Source organism: Tyto alba, unplaced genomic scaffold, assembly GCF_018691265.1.
Source record: "Tyto alba isolate M040663 unplaced genomic scaffold, T.alba_DEE_v4.0 Super-Scaffold_27, whole genome shotgun sequence".
Classification (NCBI taxonomy): Eukaryota; Metazoa; Chordata; class Aves; order Strigiformes; family Tytonidae; genus Tyto; species Tyto alba.
Genome location: NW_024881301.1, coordinates 12670912 through 12692410, shown reverse-complemented (window position 1 = coordinate 12692410; position 21499 = coordinate 12670912). Strand labels below are relative to the sequence as shown.

General features: G+C 37.5%; 1 protein-coding gene and 1 pseudogene across 8 annotated transcripts in view; both read left to right on the top strand.

Annotated features, from left to right (window-relative positions):
* PPP4R1 (protein phosphatase 4 regulatory subunit 1) overlaps nt 1–21499 on the top strand; it is a 69995-nt gene that overhangs the window by 21185 nt on the left and 27311 nt on the right. For 7 of the 8 annotated variants that reach the window (XM_042798132.1, XM_042798130.1, XM_042798128.1 and 4 more), the window contains 5 exons: nt 5755–5861; nt 16908–17050; nt 18426–18572; nt 20468–20575; nt 21324–21389. In XM_042798132.1, the coding sequence (XP_042654066.1) occupies nt 5755–5861; nt 16908–17050; nt 18426–18572; nt 20468–20575; nt 21324–21389 (571 nt within the window). Of the gene's footprint in view, nt 1–4158; nt 4202–5754; nt 5862–16907; nt 17051–18425; nt 18573–20467; nt 20576–21323; nt 21390–21499 lie in introns of all 8 variants that reach the window. The other variant, XM_042798134.1, reaches the window with a different exon arrangement.
* Nucleotides 18735–18876, top strand: LOC116965803 (annotated as a pseudogene).

Below are 21499 nucleotides of genomic sequence, written 5' to 3'. Positions count from 1 at the left end.
GTTTTCCTAAGCTTTATTGCCATTAACTTGCTTCCATTCCTCATTAGGAAGGCTCAGAAGTATGCAACGTGCACCATTGTATCTGTTTGAATAGTGAGGCAATTCCAGAACAGACCTTTCCTTTCGACCAGACTACTTTTTGAGGAATTGTTGTTGCCCTTTCTCTTCAAACAAAAACAGATCTTGGCAGCAGACTCTCATTCATCAGTATGATAGTTCTTGGCTATCAAGACTATATCAACATATCAATGTAGATATTTTTAAGCTGTCCTCTTGCCATACTTCTTTGTGTTCTGAAATACTTTTTTTTTCCCCTTAGGAGAATACCAGATGTCTTTTGAAATAGTGTTTTTTGAAATAGTTTAACTTCAAAATACTCATAAAACATCACTCAGCAGTAACTGAGGATATATTGGATCTCAGAGATTAAGCATAGGTGTGTGTAGTCATGTACAGTTTATCAGTAGCACTTTTGCTGTCTACGGTATAGGTGAAGATTTGGCCTAAAGCATTCTGGGTAACTTGTTGTTTTTGGCTAAAAGATACGCTACTCTGTCTTCAAGGCACAGGCATGTGGTTTCTGATATGGTTGGTAGAAGGTAGCCTTCTTGCTTTCTAGACTCCAGATGGAAGAGGGTTTGACATCAGAAAGCAGGCTGTACCACATGTGACAAAGAATTATTTTAATGTGGTTATCTGATTCCTGACTTCAGCAGTTGCAATATAAACTTTGTTTTCACACGTCTGTGATTCTGGAAAATAGTATGGAAGTTTTTAGAATTTACACTCAGTTTTTAGGAGTTAATGGTCACAATAATTTTTTCGATGTGTCAGGGCTATACCACAAGTCTTTCTAGTTCTCCACTCCCTTTGGCAGAGTCAAGAACATGTTACTGTGTATTTAACAACTAGGACTTGCTTGCAGAAAGTACCCCCACTAAAACAGAAGAATGCTGTTTTCATCCCTCTGTGCTGTAATGATTATTAAAAACCTCTCTTAAGACAGTATGTTTGGTGGGATATGGAGAATCTTATCAATACATTCCTTAAGAGTAAGAAACTACCTTGCCTTCATTTGTTGTAGTATGATCAGATTATAACCAACAAGTTAATTGAGAATTTGGTTATCTACAGCTGCAGAATTTTTTCTCCTCATTTAGTTTCCTTCTGTCTGTGCAGCCTTAGCTCAGCATAAACTGTTCCTTTTGGGGTATTTGTTGAGTACTGACAGTAAGGATATGCCAAACTCATACCGAAGCCATGCAGGTTAAACTACAGTGGCATTCATTCTGACTAGGACACTTCTCATAATTTCAGGATAAATCAGGTTATTTCTTGTAGTCTCTTCCTCTCATTTCCTCTGTTTTCATGTTTCAGTCTTTCCAAGTCCACCGTATGTCAAAGAGTAAACTTTAGTAAAAATGAAACAACCCTCAAAACATTTTTTTTTTAACACAAATCACAGATACATGCATACCAAATAAATTACTTAAACTTAATTTTCACAATATAGAGAAAGTTTACCTTGTAAGTGTACATTAAAATGATATAAGCTGAACTATCAAAGGACAATTTTCCCAGAGCACTGGGAAGTCTTAATTACTTCAACAATACTGAATGTACCTCCGTGTATTTAGCCTTTCTTCTTAAGAAGGGTACAACAATGTTGATTTCAAAATTTGGAGTTTATTCAGAATATCTTCAGAGATTGAGGAAAACAGTGCCAAGCTAAGTTACTAACACCATTATGCACTTAAACATGAACGGTCATAAAATCTTAATTTTTTTCTTTGACCATTTTTGCAGAACTTCTAAATCATCTTCTTTTATTTTCTTTCTCTATCTTTTTTTTTTTTTAATTATTTTCTTAACATATGCTTACTAGCTAAATGCACTCCTTGTGCAGATGAACTCATTTAAATTCTATAGTAGAAATTTATTAAAGGGCTAATGATGGTGATGGGTACACAGTAATTATACCACTTAGGACTTGCAATGTTGATTCCAAATAAGGTCAAAGGAGTATATAAAAGAGTTTGAATGAGCCAAGCAAAGATATTTATAGCTCTTCTTGGAGTATATTATCATAAATCCTAATATATCTGTGTGTGCAGAGTCTTCAAAATATCTGTCCCCTGCATGTGGACATAAAGGAAGGGTGTTTGTAATCTGTTCCCATTTTATCCCGCTGCTAATTGCAGTGAAGTGTGCCTACAAGATATACTAACTATCTTTTTTTTCTGCCATTGGACAAGCTCTTCCTCTGGATTCTCATGTGAACTGAAATTTTGCTAATTATCCTCCACTTCTGCCTGTAATAGCTGAAGCGTGTGTACTGCACGATACATTCCAGCCTTTGACCTCTGACCTTTCTTTGGCCTGCAAGCTGTTTAATGGATAAATAGATGCACTGCTGCTTAGGTGACAGTTGTATACCAAAGATACATATGGTGAATAAACAATTTTCTTTGAGAGTTCACAGCTGTAGGGTTATTGATTTGAAACTTAGCTTGACAGAGCATCTAGTGAAAGTTTCTTTGGACCTGGAGGAATCAGATATGAGATCTGATGGAATGGCCAAGCAGATGCAATTCTATTAGTTTTTGCAAGGAAGACAACTCCACTGGCACTGAGAATGTGTAAAGGTAGAAGTTCTTAGTGGAGCTTGGTATCTCATTAGAGGCAAGCATTGCACATAACCAAGCCAGTGGTAGGAGGAAAATGGCAAGAAACCACTAATCCTATTCCCAAATAGTGCCCTGATAACCAGGAGTAATATATAGTAACAGAATGTATGCCATTGAAATCACTTACATTGACAGCATTAATGTTGGTGGAATAATTTGTCACATATGTACTTGAAAGAGTTTGATTCCCTGTTAGTATGCAGGTTATGGGGACATGTTATTAACCCTAGAGGAAACCTGCTCCTCTTCTCTTTCTGTGTCACAAGAGGTATCTCCTTGCCTCTTAAGCATGAAGTGTGTCTACGTATTTTTGTTGTTTTGTCTGTGTCTAGACCAGACAGTCATCCTTCAGAGCTGTTACAATTTCACAAATGCTTACCTGGCACTCACCTGGCAAGTTGCTGGGCAAGCTACTGCTTGCCATATGTTATGCTAGTGTGCATTGATTGTTCATTGCAGTCCTGTGCAGGCTTTTTGTAGCCTGACTGCCAATGCTGTATAAGCAGGAAGATCAGACTGCTAGACAGGACACCAGAGGACCCGTGCTTACTCTCTACTCTCCAGTAAGCAGAGCATGTTAAAGTGTGATTGATCTTGTAGGGCTCAAGTCATTCTGCATTAGTTGCCTACCTGCTAGCTCTCAGCCTGTGGTGAATCTGCAAGTTAGGTTTAGCTCTCTGTCTTATGCTTGTGTCTTAGAGGCACAAGAAGAATTTTGACAGGTTGTTGGGGATAGTGGCAGAGCTAGGTCAGAGCTTGTAATGTTTGGAGGACATGAGCAGACATCATCTCCCAGAACACTGTATGAATGGAGTTAAGAGACTACCCTGTCATTATTGGCTGCCTGGCCAGTTAGGTTTTCTAAAGTGAGTTTAGCTTGCCTTGTTGCCTTTTGTTGTAATGCTTTTTACCGGAATTTTCTAAATGTAAAAGTAGATCCATTGATTCCTTTACAAGCCAAAGAAGGAAATGCCACCTGGATGCAGGTGGGGGCCATCTTCTACATTTAGTCTAGGGAAAAAGTTGAAGGTCCCTTAGCTTGGATTGGATTAATAAATTGTATCTACTTCAGGCTAGGATTTGTGGTTTTTGTCTCTTCCTCTTGAGCACAAAGTTTGTGGCCTTCATCTTACAGGGTGGCTACCTCTGCATAGCCATCTGTCCAACTCACAGGAACGAGTACTTACGGTGGGATCCAACCACCACAGTTCAGGATACTGCTAACAAAGCCCTATGAGGAGGTAAGAGTCTTCTCAAAATTCCCAACGTAGTAGGGGACCATTCCATATTCTCCAGGAGCCAGATAGGATGCAGTGCTGTTTATTCTGGTTCTTTGCTTGCTGAGACCAACTCAGTGGGTCACTTGACTTGTCTCTTGATTTCCAAGATTACATTTAATATGTAGGAGCCACATGTGTCCAGGCAGGCTGGTTTATGAAATATGCTTCATCTGTTCCTCTTCTCTTTTCAGAGGTGTCCAGCCCTTTAAAAGACCAAGTCAACTCTGCTTCTAGGTTAGTGTGTCATGTAGTCTGTTTCCCTCTACTAGGATTTTGATAGCTTAACTTTCAACTGCATGTCAAGATCTCTGCTGAGAGATGTTGCACTTTTATCAAGGTGAAAAGAGTGAGGGAGAGGAAATTTGTTAAAGACGAACAGTTTTTCACAGTTTGTTTTTTAGAGGACTTTGTTCATCTGTCTGTTAAAACAATTTGACCACTTTCAAAACTATCTTAAACTAATGTGAAACATTTAAATTACTAATTTTCAGTTTGAGAAGATGGAAAAGTCTTCTTAGTGTTGAGAATTTATGAAAACCTACTGCATTTTTCCAGTTGCGTGGAACTGAAGTTCTCAAGCTTCCCCCATACGCTAGGAATGTAACAATCTATTTTTTACCAGTTAGTGACCATTGCTCAGATACACAGTTTGTAGTGAACATGATCAAGTTTAGCTATGCTTCTGCTCTTGTCTACAGCACTGCTGTTTGCCAACAGTGCTTAAATCTAGGTTACATCCTACAGTGTTTCCATCAGTCAGTTCTGGAAATACCTGGCACTTGATGCTTTCTGCCCCAGCATTTTGATAAATTGCTCTGAGGCAGTACAAGAGCTAGCAGCGTGTTGGACACTGTTCCTTGGCCCATTCCACTGTTAGAATAATCCTGCTAGCTCTCTGAACTGATGTTCAATCCGCATTGTTCAAAAAGGTGGAAAAAAGAGTCATACCACTGCAGGCTGTTGTTGAGGAGAAAAGTTGACTGCCAGACATTGCCAGCTGCATTGTTTAAAAACTTCATGTTCAGGGCTTTCTAGGTAACTGATGAGTATGACTTTGTAATATAGGCTGCAACAGAACCTTAGAGGACAAACACCTAAATTGTACTATATCTTATCACTGACAAGTTAATCCTCAGAAAAATTTCTTATGCATTAGGAGTAGTAACTGAGTTGATTCTGACTTGTTGCATGTTTTGTTAATTTTTCATTTTCTACTTTGCTTACCGTATGTCCCAGACACACATGGACTAGTACATTTTATTTTCACAGTATATACCCATTGCTCTATACAGCATTTGAAGTTTAGCTACTAAACATCACTGTTGGTATGGAAATCTTCAGCTTGAGTGTTCATGCTGTTGTTTGTGAAATAAGTTCATAATTCTGTTTAAAACTGTTCTGGCAATAGTGGTGTTTTCTTGCTTTGCATGGAACAAGTTAGGGGATTCAGAGATGAGAATGGAAGTCTGACACTGACTTTCTAACATTCAGCTCCTGTTTGCCCACTTGGCAGATGATAACTATTTTTTTATCGTTGTGGCTGGTTTCCCTTATCCTTGTAAACCAAAGGGATACTTGCAATGTTACATTTAAAGTTATCAGTTTTTTAGGATTATGCTAGGTATCAGAATTAAGAATTCCCAAAGCAGGACTAACTAAGTTTACTGAGTTAAAAGTGAATTTATGTAAAATTTTACTGTTTGGTTTAAGAAACTTGTATGATTGCACTTTTGGGCTGTATATCTGGACACAAATAATGCTAATTTTTAATCTTTTTTGTAAACTAGGCAAATGGTGGCTCGAAGTTTGCTGGACACTTTGAAGGAAGTCAGTGATGATGAGAGAGATTGTATTGCTGTGTTGGAGAGAATCAGCAGATTAGCTGATGATTCAGGTAGGTAGCATTAAACATTTTACTGGGTTAATGAAGGAAAGTCAGAATTGCTGAACCTGTAATCAGCACAGGACCAATATGTTCTTTCTCATCTTCAGTATTCAAACTAGGCTTCTTCAAATGCAATAAAATACTGTAAAATTTAATTTTATTAAATCATATCCCCAAAGGTGACTTTTTTCCTTACTGTTTTCCTCAACAGAATTAAGCCCCTTCAGAATGTAGGATTACCCCTTTTTATCAGTACATTTTTGAATAACTTTTATTATGTAGTTTGGCTACTCAGCAGATCTACATGATTATTTTAGATTTGTAGATAAAGATTAATTTCTTGTTTTGAAAGGAATCTTACAAAACATCTGTGCAAAACTTACATTAATTTTGATAGAATTTAAATGCTGAAGTTATTTCCTTGGTCCCTTTTTGGCAACCAGTTTTGAAGATAAGAGAGACAGCAGGAATTGGTAAGCAAGATGAAGGTACAAGTAATGAGTAGCGGGGCTCTGTAGATACAGAGAGGCTTTTGCTCATGAGTATATTGAGACTACAGGGTGTTTGGGATAAAAAGCAAAAGCAGGAGAATAATGAAAAACAAATGTGAAAGAAAAGGAGTGCTTAAAAAGCTCTGGGCGAGTGGATGAAGGGAAAAATGGTGTGGACAGAGCTGCAGCAGAATTCCAGGTTGAAGATGCTCTAGTAAGAATTAAGGGCATGCATACATTTCAACATAGCTAATAACAGCTGAAGTGTCAGAAGGAAGGCTTTAGCAGCAAACCATCAGAGAAGATCAGAAGTTCATTCTTTTATCATTGTAGGTGTGTTATGGAGAGAAACTTGTATTAAATCTTAAATAGAAGAAACATTTCCTTCTGACACAATGTCTGCTAGCTTTCTTCCCTTCTTCCAGAATTGTAAAACATAATGCTTTCCAAGGGTAAGAAGGTGTTCTGTGCATTTCTGTTATTCTGTCATTACTGTCTTCATTTAAAATGCACGTTTTGATTTTTCTGAGGGAATGTCCTTGTATAGACAGGAAAAAATAGCCTGTTACAAACATTACATAATTACTGAGAACCTCTCCAAGGATTGTCTAAGAGGGAAAAAAAAGTCACTATTCATTTCATATTTAGTATGTCTTTAATTGAGAACAGTGGTGTGCTACTGTTTCTAGAGTGCTTTCTTAGCAAAGCTCTGCTTCTGAAATCTGTATACAGTACTTGTTTGTGTGATCATGTTAACAGTTCTGCCATCAGAAACTTTGAGGCTTCATTTCAAGTTCGGTAAATAGGACAGATGAATCCAGGGGAAAATGGCCTTGTGCAGCAACTTTGTAGCCTTAGGATTTTCATTGGTGATCAACTCAGTCTGTCTAATGGAAGTTTGTTTAGGTAGAAATGGAATGGAAGCCAAGAGTTCAGCTCAAATCAATTTGTTTCCTTTAACAAGGGTGGAGTACATTGTTAGTCAGGGTTGATATTTTCTCAGCGTCTGTAAAAGCAGCATTTCAGGCTTTTCCTGCATTGTAAAAGTTGTCTCAGATACGCCAAACTAGTAGCACTGGATTCTGCAGCACAAATTAAACTTCTGCAAACTTAACTGTGAGTTTTGTGCCCCAAGCAGTTGCAGTATTTGACTTAGCCTGTTTCTGTAAGACAGGTTATTAGAATATCCTCATGTCTTAAACCATGTGAAAATTTATTAAGGTACTAGATCTGATTTGTATCTTCTTCATGTATGTGCTTGACTAATTCAAACTGCAGCACAGTGTTTTTTGGGTTGGGTGTTTTTTTGTGTGTTTTCTTTATTGATTGTGTTTTTTTTTTTTTTCCCAGAAGTTTTTTTTTTTTTTATTTTAAGGTTGCTATTACTAGACTTGTTTTTTGGTTTTCTTTTAACTGATGCTTTTTTCCATTTATGATATTTTTTCCAACTTGTTCTGTAAAACAAAAAAATAACTGAATTTGGAATAAGAAAACATTATAAAAGTATCTGTGCATTTTGACTTGCTTGTTTAGAGCCCGATATCTGTATTGTTAAAGCCATCCTAGAGTTAAGCCTTCATGCTTACATGTGTAAATAAATAAAAACCAAACTGTTGGGAAGTCAAACTAAACTATGTACAGGTCTTCTAATTTCTAATGGGCGATATTCATTAGTCTTATGTCTGTTTTTTAAGACTTGGAGGTACGTGTCTTCTCTTGTCAAATCAAGTCACAGAAAGTGACATACTTCTCTTTTTTTTTTTTGCCAGTAGTTGGTATAAAATGGTTTGAATTGAAGCATGTACCTGGGGTACACAATATCCATGCTGTCTGTGTGATATTGCTGCCGATATCTAAAATACAAGTACAGCAGTGAACTAGAAATACCAACTGTCCTAAAGGTGCCTAAGCAGTCCTCTGTCCTGTTAATACCTTGCAACTTCGGAAACCCTGTGGATGGTCTGATGTTTTTCAGATGTGGTCTTTGCTTGAAAAAGAAACATGTTTACCTTTTTTTGATTTTTTTTTTTTTTTTAAATTTATTTTTTTGTTTGATTGTGTTTTTTGTGGGTGTGTTTCTTCATTTTTTATTTTTTTTTTTTATAATCCGGGACTACAGTGAGACAGCCATTTCTGTGTTTGAGAGCAAGATAATTTCAAAACAGTATTTTTTTTTCTTCTTGTACTGTGATAATACTTTAAGAAGCTAAATGTCATATGTGTTGTACTAAGCACTGCATTCATGCGAAAGAAAAATTCATCTTTACTAGAAAAAGACCTGGGTCCAAATATATGATTGTAGGATAGAAGGCACAACAAATCATGAGACTGTGGTTTGGTATGATTGACACAGATCTTGACATACCAACCAAAAGACCTAAATTTTTTGAAGCATCATGACAAATGTCAGCTCTAAAACTTTTTTAAAGAACTGTTGACAAAAAATTCTCAAAGAAATAGCTTTTGGTGGGATCTCATTTGGACTCTGAATATTGTCTTACTAATATCAGTAATTTATGAATTTATTAAAGTATTTAAGTATTGCCTATACCTAAAGAATGCTAAGCAATGTTTTAACATCTGTCAACAGCCAGTGTGTGAGTTGGAGGTGGACAGACAGGGAGTTGTAGTGAAATGTATTTTGTGAAGGAGAGTTCAGACCACCTTTGTGTAACTACACATACAAATAATAAAAAGTGAGTCTTTTCCTGACAGGGCTGTTTGGACATTTTAATGAATTACCTCCAGGTTACATGTGATTTTTCGGCCTTATGATCACTGGTGTTTCTTCTGGGAAACAATGTCCACTTCAGGTGATACTGGAAATGAGTTGCTCCCAGTGCTGACAGCACACAGGAGTTGTGGTGCCCTGGTACCACGTCCTGCTCTATATAAATGGCAGCACAGAATAGCTGTTCCAGTGGAGGAATCCTATCAGTGGCAGTTGGGGAATAATCTGCCACCTCCAACCCCCTTAATTTGCCAAAGAGACTTTTTCTCTAAATCTCAGTTGCTTGAAAGGCTTATTTTCCTCAGTCTTTGTCTTTACTGCCGTGGCTGGGTGTTACTGCTAAGTCTGTGATTTATCTGTGGGGTTTGGGTATTTTTCAGTCCTTCCAAACTCTGGAATTACCTGCTGTCTTTGGTAGTGAGTTCCCTAGAATAGTTACAGCTGAGATACCATGTATCGCTTTTGATTCTGCTCTTTAATCACTTACATTTTTCTGTTTCTTAAGGGATGTTAGGTATGGCTTCCCACTTAAATGTTTTTATGTTGTCTTTGAACCAGTAGAAGCCAAGAAGCAGCTTGGTATAGAAGCCCAGTGATTGGCAAATGTTAATTTATCCCCCATAAACCCTTGTTATAGATAAAATGCTTATCTTAGTGTTAAAACAGCTGGGCTGCCTTCATTCTCAGATGTAGACTAGACACAGACTTATATGAGCTCGAACAAGGGCCTTATGTCTGTCTCTTTCACTTGAGTAAATTATTATCATTCAAACTCTTTTGGTACTGGCTTGTGAATGGCTTATGATACAAGGCTTCATCATTGTGCACACAAGTATGGGTAACTGGCTTTAAAAGTTAGACTTTCAGCCAGAATTACTGCATTATTGGCATTTTGCTCAGTGTGCTTCCAAGGGGCACCAGAAGCTTTAAATCTTATTTTTCTGAGGTTTCTTTTAGAGGGAGAGTCTATATTTTAATTTTGAAAAAAAAAAATATATGGTATTTTAGTGTAGTATGAAATAGATATGTATAGGTCACTTTCTAAATAAATGACGGGGAAAAAGAAAGTGACTTCCTGGAAGACTGGTGCTTATTTGTTGAATATAAGAAACCAGATTTTTTTTCTCCTGAATGACAAGTAGTCTATTTACTATATAGAATCAGTTGTGAATGCAGTTTGCAAAACAAACTGATGTTAAAAACAATTATTAGACTAATTGGTCATTAAGATTTGAAGCTATATAATCAGGCTTAATGTAGATGGCCTCACAACCTTAATTGCTTAATAGCATACCTAACCTACTCTAGTAAGACTGCTCTTGGTATAGTGAGAGATGCCAACAATACCTACTGAATAGCACATATTACAGCACTTTGTTTAACGAAATCTTCATATGTAAGCAATATTAGCGGGAATACAAATATTTGCCTTTCCCAGCTGTCAGTAGCTCCACCTGTTTTCTCCCCTCCTTCACCTGCACATTTCATGATTTTCCATACCTCTTCTCCCACCTTCTGCTACACTAAGAATTTTTTCGTTTGTTTGTGTGATCCTCCTTTGTCTCTCCATGCATCTGATGGATGACTAACTGTGACTTTACCCTCTCTCATTAGTCTGTATTTCACTCCTTGCTCAGCCAGTCAATAATGAAGTCCATTTCTGGTTAGTAAGAGAAGAAAACCTGACTACTGAAGCAGCACATGCATCAGGCACATCAGTCTTTCTGCCAGACTCCTAAGCTGAAAGGGACAGGCACTGGTTACCGTGTATTTTCACTTGTCTGGAATATTTTTTTGTCTTCAAAAAAGGTAGGAAAGTTGGAGAGACAAATGAAACAGGAAATGAGAAAAATTGAAAGGGAAAATATTGATGACCCTAGAAGGAAGAAAAGAGGGGGAAGGAAAGTTCTAGATGGAAAAGAAGGGGATAGATAAAGTTTGAGTTGATAAACTGCAGAATTTATTTAAACTTTGATCATGCAAATTATGTTCAGTTTGAGAATAGATATGTATACAAATCCAGTACTATTGCCATGCTATTGGCAGATTGGCATTTTAGTATGCTGTGGACCTTATATTCAGGCTGAATACAGAATGGGGATCTGTGTGGGGGGAAAGGCATGAAGGTGTTTTCTGCACTGGTTGTTCCTCTCTAACACATATAAATTAATATTTTCATCTGCCTTTCACCAACTTTCATTTTTTTAATAAGAATTAAAGTGTAAATGCAAAGCTATGCACTTACACCTTTACTTCTTGCAACCCTTAATAAGAACAAATATTAAGATTCAGGTGTACTTAAAACATTAGTCAAAATTGTCGGTTAAAGCAGCATTAACATCACCAGTAGTTGTTCTTCATATACAGTTTTATAACACACAAACCTTACAGCCCCTCACAAATGTACAGGAAGGTGACTGCTGCTTGTATTCCAGAATGGTCATTCTGGGATAATGAAAGCTTTGCAAGATTTCTTCTAAATTCTGTATGTTGTTATAGAATAAGCTGATGTGAAATAAATCTAGTTGTGAGCTGGCTCTGGAATAATTACTTCATTTACAAATAACTGGAGCATTTAGTTGGTATTATACTGTGCAGCTCTGCAATAATCCCCTTTTAATTTCCAGTATACAGCTAAACGTGGTGCTTTACCTCCTCATGGCTGAAGTGGAATACAGAGTGAACTGAAGCCTCAGCAGGAATGAAATAAACATTACACATTTGTATAGGAAAGCTAAGTGTATGTGCTAGGAATAGCTAGATGAGTATGTGGCACTTCACTTACATGAGAGATGGTGTTAAATTCTAGGGGATATGTAAATATTTTCTCATGGGTGAGGAAGAAACAGTTAATTACTCACATGATTTTTGGAGTCAGTTTGGAGTATTGATTTAAATGGTGATTTGTGAAATAGCTAAAACTAAAGGTTGGATGTGCAGATCAAAGTCTGCCCAGGTTCTGGAGTTATTGGTTAGAATATATTACTGGTTTCATGTGGTCTGGAGATTGAGAGAGGTAGAACTGTGTCATTTTATGTTTTGCTTGATTTCGAAAACTCAGTTCAGTATAATTCTGTATCTAGAGAATACACAAGACCTGATAGAATGAAATAAAATGCTAATGAATGAAAAAAAAAACCAACCAAGTATGAGTTTGCTTCTGAGTTCTAATTTTTTATATTAATATTTCTTTTCAAATGTTTTTGTTTTAATAAGTTGCAGCTTTTTTCCTAGTAGCCTGCTACTTTAAGGCATAGACTTGTACCTTCAGGAGATAGTTTGAAAAGAACAGCATTTAAAAATATTTCCTCTGTCAAATGGAAAAATACTGTTCCAGGCAAATATTACGGAGAACCTAATTGTACACAGTGATTTTTCCAGAGTGCCTAAAATAGAAACTTTCAGTCTTGATGTAAAGTAAAATTCTCCACCCAGATTTTGTTTACACTGTCTGCAAGCCTGGTCATGACTGTATTGTACGGTGCAAAAAATATATAATACAGATGTATTCCCCACCTGGATGAGTTTATGCTTTAAGAAGCTATGTGTAATAATTTTAACTGATACTGCCATGCTCCATTCACTGTATTGACACCAAACTGTAAATTTGGTCATAAACAACAGAAAAGTTTAAACTGAAATGGCAGACACTGCCATGTATTGAAGCCTGCTGGAATCTGTATTTGGAGGTGCACCTGTCTAAGCTAAAGACAAAGCTGAAGAATGGATGAAGAGAATGAGAAAGTGTTGTATCTTTAGTGGAAATTTTTGGCGTTGTTGCTTGGGTCTTTAGGAAACATAATGCAAAAAAAAAAAAGCTCTACTGTAACCCCATCAGACTGCAAGATTAGGCTCTACTCAATGCACACTAGAACATACGCTTCAGCATTGGGAATAATTGAGCTCTTATCTAAATTGGTGAGCTTAAGGTTCAGGTTCTTGCATAGCTGCAGTAATTCCCCAGAACAGCACAAATGCCTTTTTGATAGTGAGTTACGGTGTTGCATTACACAGCCTGTTACATGCACAGTGCTCATTTGTTTGTTAAATTGACTGTACTAAGATTTCAGAGCCATGTACTTAAAAGTTAGGGAATGTAAGAACTAAGATGACTTTACAGTTCTAATACATTCCTGGGCATGAATTTTTCAAATCTTTAATTGCATCATCTTATCTGTCCGTGTTCCTTACAAAGCCAGAGCTTGCTTAGCAGCTCAGGAAGAAAGGGGCTCACTTTACATAAGCAGCTCTTCAATATTGTCATGTGGTGTGGCTGCATAATAGATAAACCCTGTATGAAATGAAAAGGGTCTTACGTCTTTGGAACTCATTGCTCTCTTACTGGAGTGCTTCATAAAGAAATTTATGAATTCAATTTCACAGCCAACCTAGTCAATTTGGGGAAAAGGAGTGTTGCCATTACTTTACCAGTGGGTGGGCAAACTGTAGCTGTATCAAAGTCAAAACAGTCTGCCTATTTTGAGTGCCTGGTGTCCAAAGCTTTTTACAAAGCTCTTGATATGCTTAATACAGAGCTCTTGTTGGCTTTGACTGTAGTGGTGGTATTTCTTCAGCAGTGAAGACACAGAGTTTGGACTGCAATTAAATGAGTAGTGTGCCAGAGCGAAGAGTCTGGCTTGAGTATTTTGCACAGCTTTACGGTAGGCAACGGAACAAGTCGAGCATTTTGCTTCTTTGAATCTGCTTTCTTCCATCATCAGATAGTCCTGCTACTTGAGGGAAATGTGTGATTGCACAGGGAAACCAGTCTAAGTGCCAGTTCTTGCTGTTTAATCATGCTGCTGTCGTAGGGCAAAAGCTGTGTCAGCCATATCAGTTCTTTGATATGGTTTGTTGGCTACATGAACAGTTGCATTGGCATAATGGAAGCTGCAAGGTTTGGGCTTGGGACGGTGGGAACTACCTAACTACCTGTAAGAAAGTCAGAAACAATTTAAGAAGCAGTGCTGTCAGACATGCAGCCTTAGCCAAATTTATTTCCCATACTCTCCCTTCCCTCTGCATGTGCGCGCCCCCCCCCCCCTCCCCCCCCATCATCTTCTGTTGGCTGCAAGAAATGAGGCAGTAGTCCTAAGAAGTGAGAATGAGATCCTAGTGGTGAGTATCTTTTGTACCCTTAGATCATCATGTCCTGGGCATGTCTTGAAATATCAGCCTTATGGGAAAGGTGGGAGCAAGTCCCTCCAGCCCTGGCACTGGGCCCAGATTCCAGTTTCTTGTCTAGCAAGTTCCAGTCTCTCTTCCCTTTAGTTGCTAGTCTTATCTCCTTGTCACTCACCTCTCAGCCCTCCATCTCTCCTTGGGCAGCCTGATGGTTCCTCATTCTGCTTTGTTTCCCATCTGCAGCCTTTTCAAAAGAGTTGCTCTTGGGGGAGGGTATCTACAGTGGTAATGGCTTTCTCCATCTCTAAATGTCCTCAGCAAGGAAGGACTCTTCAATGTGTAGTTGCTGTGCTCTCTGTTGGCTACGGGGCAGGTGCAGATGGAGGATGTTCTCAATGCCTTCTAGCCCAGCCACCTTTGGGCAGGTTTTCACACAGATGAAAAAAAAACCATGTTGAGATGTAAAAGGATTCCTTTCTCTGGCACATTTTAAGACCCTTTTCCAGAAGTGAAGAAGCTAGGCCTTGTCAGATAAGAGGACCAGAATTCATCGTAAGGAGAAAATGGGTGGTTCTGCCGACTTCAGTCTTGAAAACAGCTGATCTACTTTGGTCAATTATTCCCCCCCCCCGCCGCGAGAAAACATCATGCTAATGAAGAACTGCAGCTTATCCGATCTTGTGTTCTAGGGACTGCTTTGGCAAATTTTTATAAGGAAGTGAAAGATGAGTTACTATGATAGGAAGCACGAGACAACTTTAATAGTAGGAGGTGCTGCATGCTCCCAGTAGAAAGTTAGACTGAAATTAGAAACTTAAACAGAGGATGGTGTCTAACTATGTTTTTTAGAAAAACTGCAAGAAGTAATATTTCCTTTCTTCACATTAATATGATATGTAGAATTCAGTTTTCAGAATTAATGATTTCATTAACGATTATGTTTGTCTTATTTACAGGTTCTTATTTTGGTCAACTGTCATGTCTAGTGCTACAAACAGTGTTAACCAAACAAGACTTTAGCACTTTGTTACCTGTTCATTTTAGTTAATTCAAGTCTGCTAAAACTTGCACGTAGTTTGAGGAGTTGTCTTCAGGTTCTAACTTCTTTAATACAGACTTCAGGATGTGTGTATTACTTATGGAGTTCAACCTATGTATGTTTCAGAACATCTGAAATTTAAATAAGGATTTTGTCCTGTGTGTTCCTCTTAATGTTTTGGGGAAAGAAACAGAGCAGATGGGAAGACTTTTTTTCTTTGTCATGAACAGCAAACCTATTCAGTATTGATTTATCTGGGATTTCATTTTGTAGTTTGAAACTTTGTCAGCAATTCATAAACTTTACAGAGGATTTGGTATGTTTTTCTATAGGAAAAGTAATAGAAGTATGTAGTCAGAGATGGAGCCCGTAGGCATTTGATTACTTTGTGTGCTATAATCTTTTCTGTTCTCATTGTCCTTGGTGAAGAAAAGACCATATACGGCATGGTACTTGCTTTATCTTTGTTTTCTTTTATTCAGGCCCAAGTTGTCATGTGTATCCAGTGTTGAAGAAAGCCAAGTGCTGCATACATTGGCCATGTTAAATACAAATGCAAATTACATGCTTATATTTAACCAAAGGTTGTATTTTTAATGTATCATGTTAGTTCCATGTATTCCAAGGAACATGGTTCTGGTCATACCATTACGTTTTATCCTGAACAACTCATTAGGTAAAAACTTAGTAAGGCCTGTGTATCCTGTGAACAGTATACATATTATCTAAAAGATTGTAAATCAAATTACTGTAACTTGAGAGTAATTGATGAGTTTTCATTATTTGTTTTTATAGGTAATCAGTTTTCTAATGTAACCACAGATGTCAATGAATTCTGAAAGGACAGAAATACTTAGTTCTGAAATTACATATTTATTTTTTTTTCCTGTGGACAAGTGGCCTATCAGGCATGTGATAATGACCTTTTCAATTGAAGCTGTTTTTTCAGTAGTTGGAATTTAATCCAAGCTTGTATTTGTTTTCTTGCTTCTCCTCTCATCCCCCAAATAGATGTGCGTGTTCTGTGGGCGTTAAGGTTTGTCCAAGCAATGCACTGTTTCCTGAATTTAAAAAGTGAATGAAGTATTTTTTAAATAATCACCAACTTTGAAAAGCATACCTGAAACGTTTAACAGAAGCAACTGGAAAGATGCAGGACCTTTTCCATCTGATGAAAATATCAGTAGCTTTAAAAGGCAAAGAATGAAAAAGAGCATCTCTGGCTATGTCTGGTTGTCCTGCTCAGTGGGATCTTTCCCACATGAGAGGCTGTGGCCAGGAGTCCCCCTCCATTTACTTCTCATAGTAGTACCAGTTTCAGGTTGCCTTTCTGCTTAGCAGGTTTCTTTGAAGTAGATGATGCTTGTAGGGCATTCAGACAGATTCTGATATTCTTTAACACTGACACTCAAGGTGGCTTGCTCTCTTATACCTCTTGTTTTTTCACTGAGAATGTGGGTCCCATCTCTTTAGCAGTTTAGCAGTACAGAGTGTAGTTGTACCTGGTTTTGCAAAAAGATGGTGCTTGTCAAAATGAAGCTTGTCATAAACACACTGCCATGAACACTTGAGAACATACTCTGTATGTACAGGACTGTGGAAAGCTTATTCTGGCAGTATGCTTGTAAACATTTATTATAGCATCTTTGGTTTTATTTTGACCCTGACAGAGCCAACAGTACGGGCAGAACTGATGGAACAGGTGCCTCACATTGCTATGTTCTGTCAAGAGAATAGACCTTCTATTCCGTACGCTTTTTCCAAATACTTACTGCCTATTGTGGTACGATACCTCGCAGATCAGAATAACCAGGTAAGTGTCTTCTACAAATAGTTCATTAGCTAGTTGAATATACCTGAAAATTTAAATAATTAAGCATCATACAAGCCTGTAATATTTCAAGGTAAAAAGATTTTGATTGGACATGAAGTACATGGCACTCTAAAGTTTAATTAAAGAAAATTTCTAACATTTTTTCATCTAAAGTGATCTGTTCGGATTTGAAGCCATTTATCTGATATTATATTTTTATGGACAAAATCAGTCATTTCAATAAGCTTATATAACTTAAATTCTGACAAAAAGGAACTGTAGTCATGAAAAACTGACTCCTTGGTATAATTCAATTTTTTACCATTATTATGTACCTTCATGACCAGTTATTTGTATATCAATCCAATAAAGTTTTTGGATTGAACTTGTGCGATTTGTTTCTCTGCATGTATGAGCTTGCCTGAAGCTTTCTTCAGGCTTCTCCACAGCATTTCAGACTAGGCTAATCTAGGTGATACATTAAGTATTTTAGGTCTCTTGAGTTTGTAACTTTTTTCCTTGCCCTTTCCAGATTTTCCATAATTAAAAATAGGCACCCAAAGCTATTTTTCTTAGTAGTTGTTTTGCTAATTCATGTGTAATACAACAACCATACTTCTGCTTGATATTCTCTTGCTAGCGGATTCAGCGATTCTTTTAATTGTCTTAGCTTCTGTTGATACTTCATAATTCACTTGGCTGCTTTGCTCTGAAACAAAGATCTCAAAGGTGTTTTCAAAACTGCTACATTGCAGTATATAGTCTATTACTGTATGTATTGTTTTCTCTTCTGACGAAATTACTTTTTTTGAGAGACAAGGGTTAGCCATGTATGAAGTCAATTGTTGATGGTTATCTTATTTTTGTACAGTCTTACTTTGTTTAGATGGGACTAAACAAAATTGTGTCTCAGAATTTAAAATATATTTGAAATAAACACAGTTATTAATTGTCAGCCAAATTTGTTAATCTCAGGAAAAGAAGATTTTTTTTTTTAATAAAATTCACATTCCTTAGAACTTTGTTACTCCCAATTAGTTGTGCTGCTTTACTTTACATATTGCATGAACTTTGCCCTGACTACTTTTTTTTGACATTGCTGTCCTGTGTTTTTGGAAGTATCAGGAGGACACTGTTATATTAGCATTGCCTTAGTTTACAATATGCAGGTGTTCTTGGGTTCAGATATAGTTTGTTTCAAACATTAAATGTTTGCAAAAGTGCTTTTGGAGCACTTGTCTTTTCACTGAGTGCAATTAGTATAGGTCTGTGGCAGTATATAGGTACAGCTTCCAAAATAGAGGACACATTTAAACAAAAACCCAAAAAACTCTATTCAAATTCTTTGGTTCAACTTTTTGTCTTTTTATGATAGGTAAGGAAAACAAGCCAGGCAGCACTGTTAGTTCTGTTGGAGCAAGAACTCATAGAGAGATACGATGTGGAGACCAAAGTATGCCCTGTTCTGATAGATCTGACAGCTCCAGACAGCAATGATGATGTGAAGACTGAAGCTGTGGCTGTAAGTAACAGCAATACTAAATCACACAGCATGAAGTTTGCTTGAATGCTTGATATTGCATTGATAGCTGTGTTTTTCCAAGTTGCACACTGATGTGGTATTAAAAAGAAAAAATTTGTATTGGTGTCCATAACTAATCTGTATCTCCTTCCATACTGTGTTACACTCAAGTCGAAGTTAGATTTAAATTCATTAGCCTAGATATTGTCAGGGTGAGGCTCATCCACTGTACTTGGGGTGTGCTGACCCCTGCGATTTCCCCAAATGTGGGAGACTCGACTGTGTTTTTTGGCTGCTGGCCGGATTTAAACTGTGACACATATGCTGTAAAGAAAAACCCATCTGGACAAGACAGCACAGAGGATTAGTTTTACTGACTTCTAAAGCATCTGCTATTATTGCCTTTTTAGTTTTTTCAGGTAGGTTTGTTTTATGGAAGCTTAAATTGCATTATGTGGAAAATTTCCATCAGTGGAAAATCTTTAATGCTTGAATTCTGTTGGTCTTTGCTGTATGTCCATTCTCTTTATTGATTTTGTTTTGTTTTATTGAGCAAAATAATAAGTAGCATGATTGGTTGGTGGGTTTTTTTTTTGCATTAGACACAACCTTAATTACAATTTATTATGTGTTGAATTAAAATAGTAAGCAAATTAATAAGTTCATTTATAAGGGAGAGATGGCAGATGATGTATGCCCTTAGGTTTCTGTCCTGGTTTGAGCCTGGTCGGCAGCCAACCACCCTGCAGCCAGTCACCCACCCTTCCCACCCCCCACCTGGGAATGGGGGAGGGAATTGGAGGGGTAAAGGGAGACTCGCAGGTTGAGATAGAAACAGTTTAACAATGGTAATAAAATGAGAACAATGACTGTAATAGAAAATATAAACAGGCAATGCACAACGTAATTGCTCACCACCTGCTGACCAATCCCCAGCCCGTTCTCGGCCAGTGACCCCGAGATACCAAGATCCCACAGTCGCAATCCCAGAAGCGAGAGAGAGAGAGAGAGAGAGAGAGAGAGAGAGAGAGAGAGAGAGAGAGAGAGAGAGAGAGAGAGAGCCCCTTCCCGCCCACCCCTCCTCTATACAGTGAGCATGACGTTCCATGATAGGGAATATTTCACTGGCCAGTTTGGGTCAGGTGCCCTGTCCGTGCTCCCTCCCTGCTCCCTGTGCCCTTGCGCACGGGCAGGACATGGGGAGTCGGAGAGTCCTTGGAGTCTCGGTAGCAGCTGAAAACATCAGTGTGCTATCAGCATTCTTCTCATACCAAACCCAAAGCTAAATCCAAAACACAGCACTCTTCTAGTTTCTGAAAAGGAACATTATCTCTATTTCAGCCCAAACCAGGACAGTTTCCCTTGAATTTTTGCTGTTAATGTTGATGCTTTTTGCTGGGTAATTATGTAATTATTTTTTTTTTCTTTTTGCTTGAGAGAAACCTCATTTAACTTTTTACTTTCATAATGTGACTGGACTCATAAACGATAAGCAGTCTGGGCACTATTGCATTTGGCACCAAATTTCTAGTACTTTCTTGAGGAAGTTTACAAATACATAAGGGAATAAAATGTGTTTATTTTTGTAAGTCTTTCTAAGATATGAGAATAATTTCTGAGAGTTCAGTTATCTCCATTAGGTAGAAATTTGATTTAGTTTGGTGAAATACCAATCTCTTCCACAGCTGTGTTGCATCATGATGGGGGAGGGTAAAAAGGAAAAAAAAAAAAAAAAAGCTTTTTGCAGAAGTGGTCAGACATTTTCAATATTTTTCACAATTTTCAATAAAATTATGTTCATCAGAATGAAAAGTAAACATACAAAGCCTCTGCTTAACTGACACGAAATTGTGTGTTGTGCAAACATCCCTGATTAATGTCTGTCTTGCACTTAGATAATGTGCAAAATGGCCTCCATGGTGGGAAAGGACATCACGGAAAGACTTGTTCTTCCCAGGTTTTGCGAGATGTGCTGTGACTGCAGAATGTTTCATGTTCGTAAGGTATGAATTATCAACATCTGGTCTGTATTATCTGTGAAAGGAGTGTCATGAACTTGGGACTTGCATTTGACTAAATGACTTTTTCCTGCTAGGTCTCGTTTGTGACATACATACGTGAAAGCTATGGGGTTACTTTGTAGTTTACATTTTCACATATTTTTATATTTAACACTGAGTTTTTTTCCCAATTCCCTACCTTCATTATAAGAAACAAAGAAAGAATCTACTTGTCCTTATGATTGTGTGAGTAGCCATGATAATGTGAACCAGCTGTAACTGATACAGCATCAGCCACCTGAGCTCATATCACTGTGCACAGATGGAATTAAAGATGCTCATTAAGATGAAATAAACTGGTACTCCATGATGGTATTTAGGTTGCAAGTCTCTCTTTTGGTTTCGCTCTGCTATTGCATAGCTTATCTTCATTGATAACTCTTGTATTCTTTAATTTGACAGCACTTTGAGATGTGTTTTATCCTCCTTCCCTTTCACTTAAGTTCTGTGGTGTTTCTTTTGTGATTAGAAAAGGCTGATTAAGCTTGAAATGAAGAAGATTTCTAGGGTTTTTTTTTGTTTGCTTAAACCATGGGAACTGATGGAATAGGGAAGTAGCTGATACTGAGTTTGTACTGAAACCTACTTTATGGTTTTAAAAGCCGTTTGTTTTTTTTTTTTTTCCCTTTGATTTTGTTTGCTATATTAAAACTATGGTCTTAGTGGTTATTTCTTGTGTTTTGTCTGCAAGGTATGTGCAGCCAATTTTGGAGATATCTGCAGTGTGGTTGGGCAGCAGGCCACTGAAGAAATGCTGGTAAGCCTTTTCGTAAAGAGTTTTTCTTTCTAATACAAATCAGTAGTAGATCTGGACAAAGTACAGAAGAAGAGCAGCTGAAATGGTTAGACAACTACTACATTCCCTTA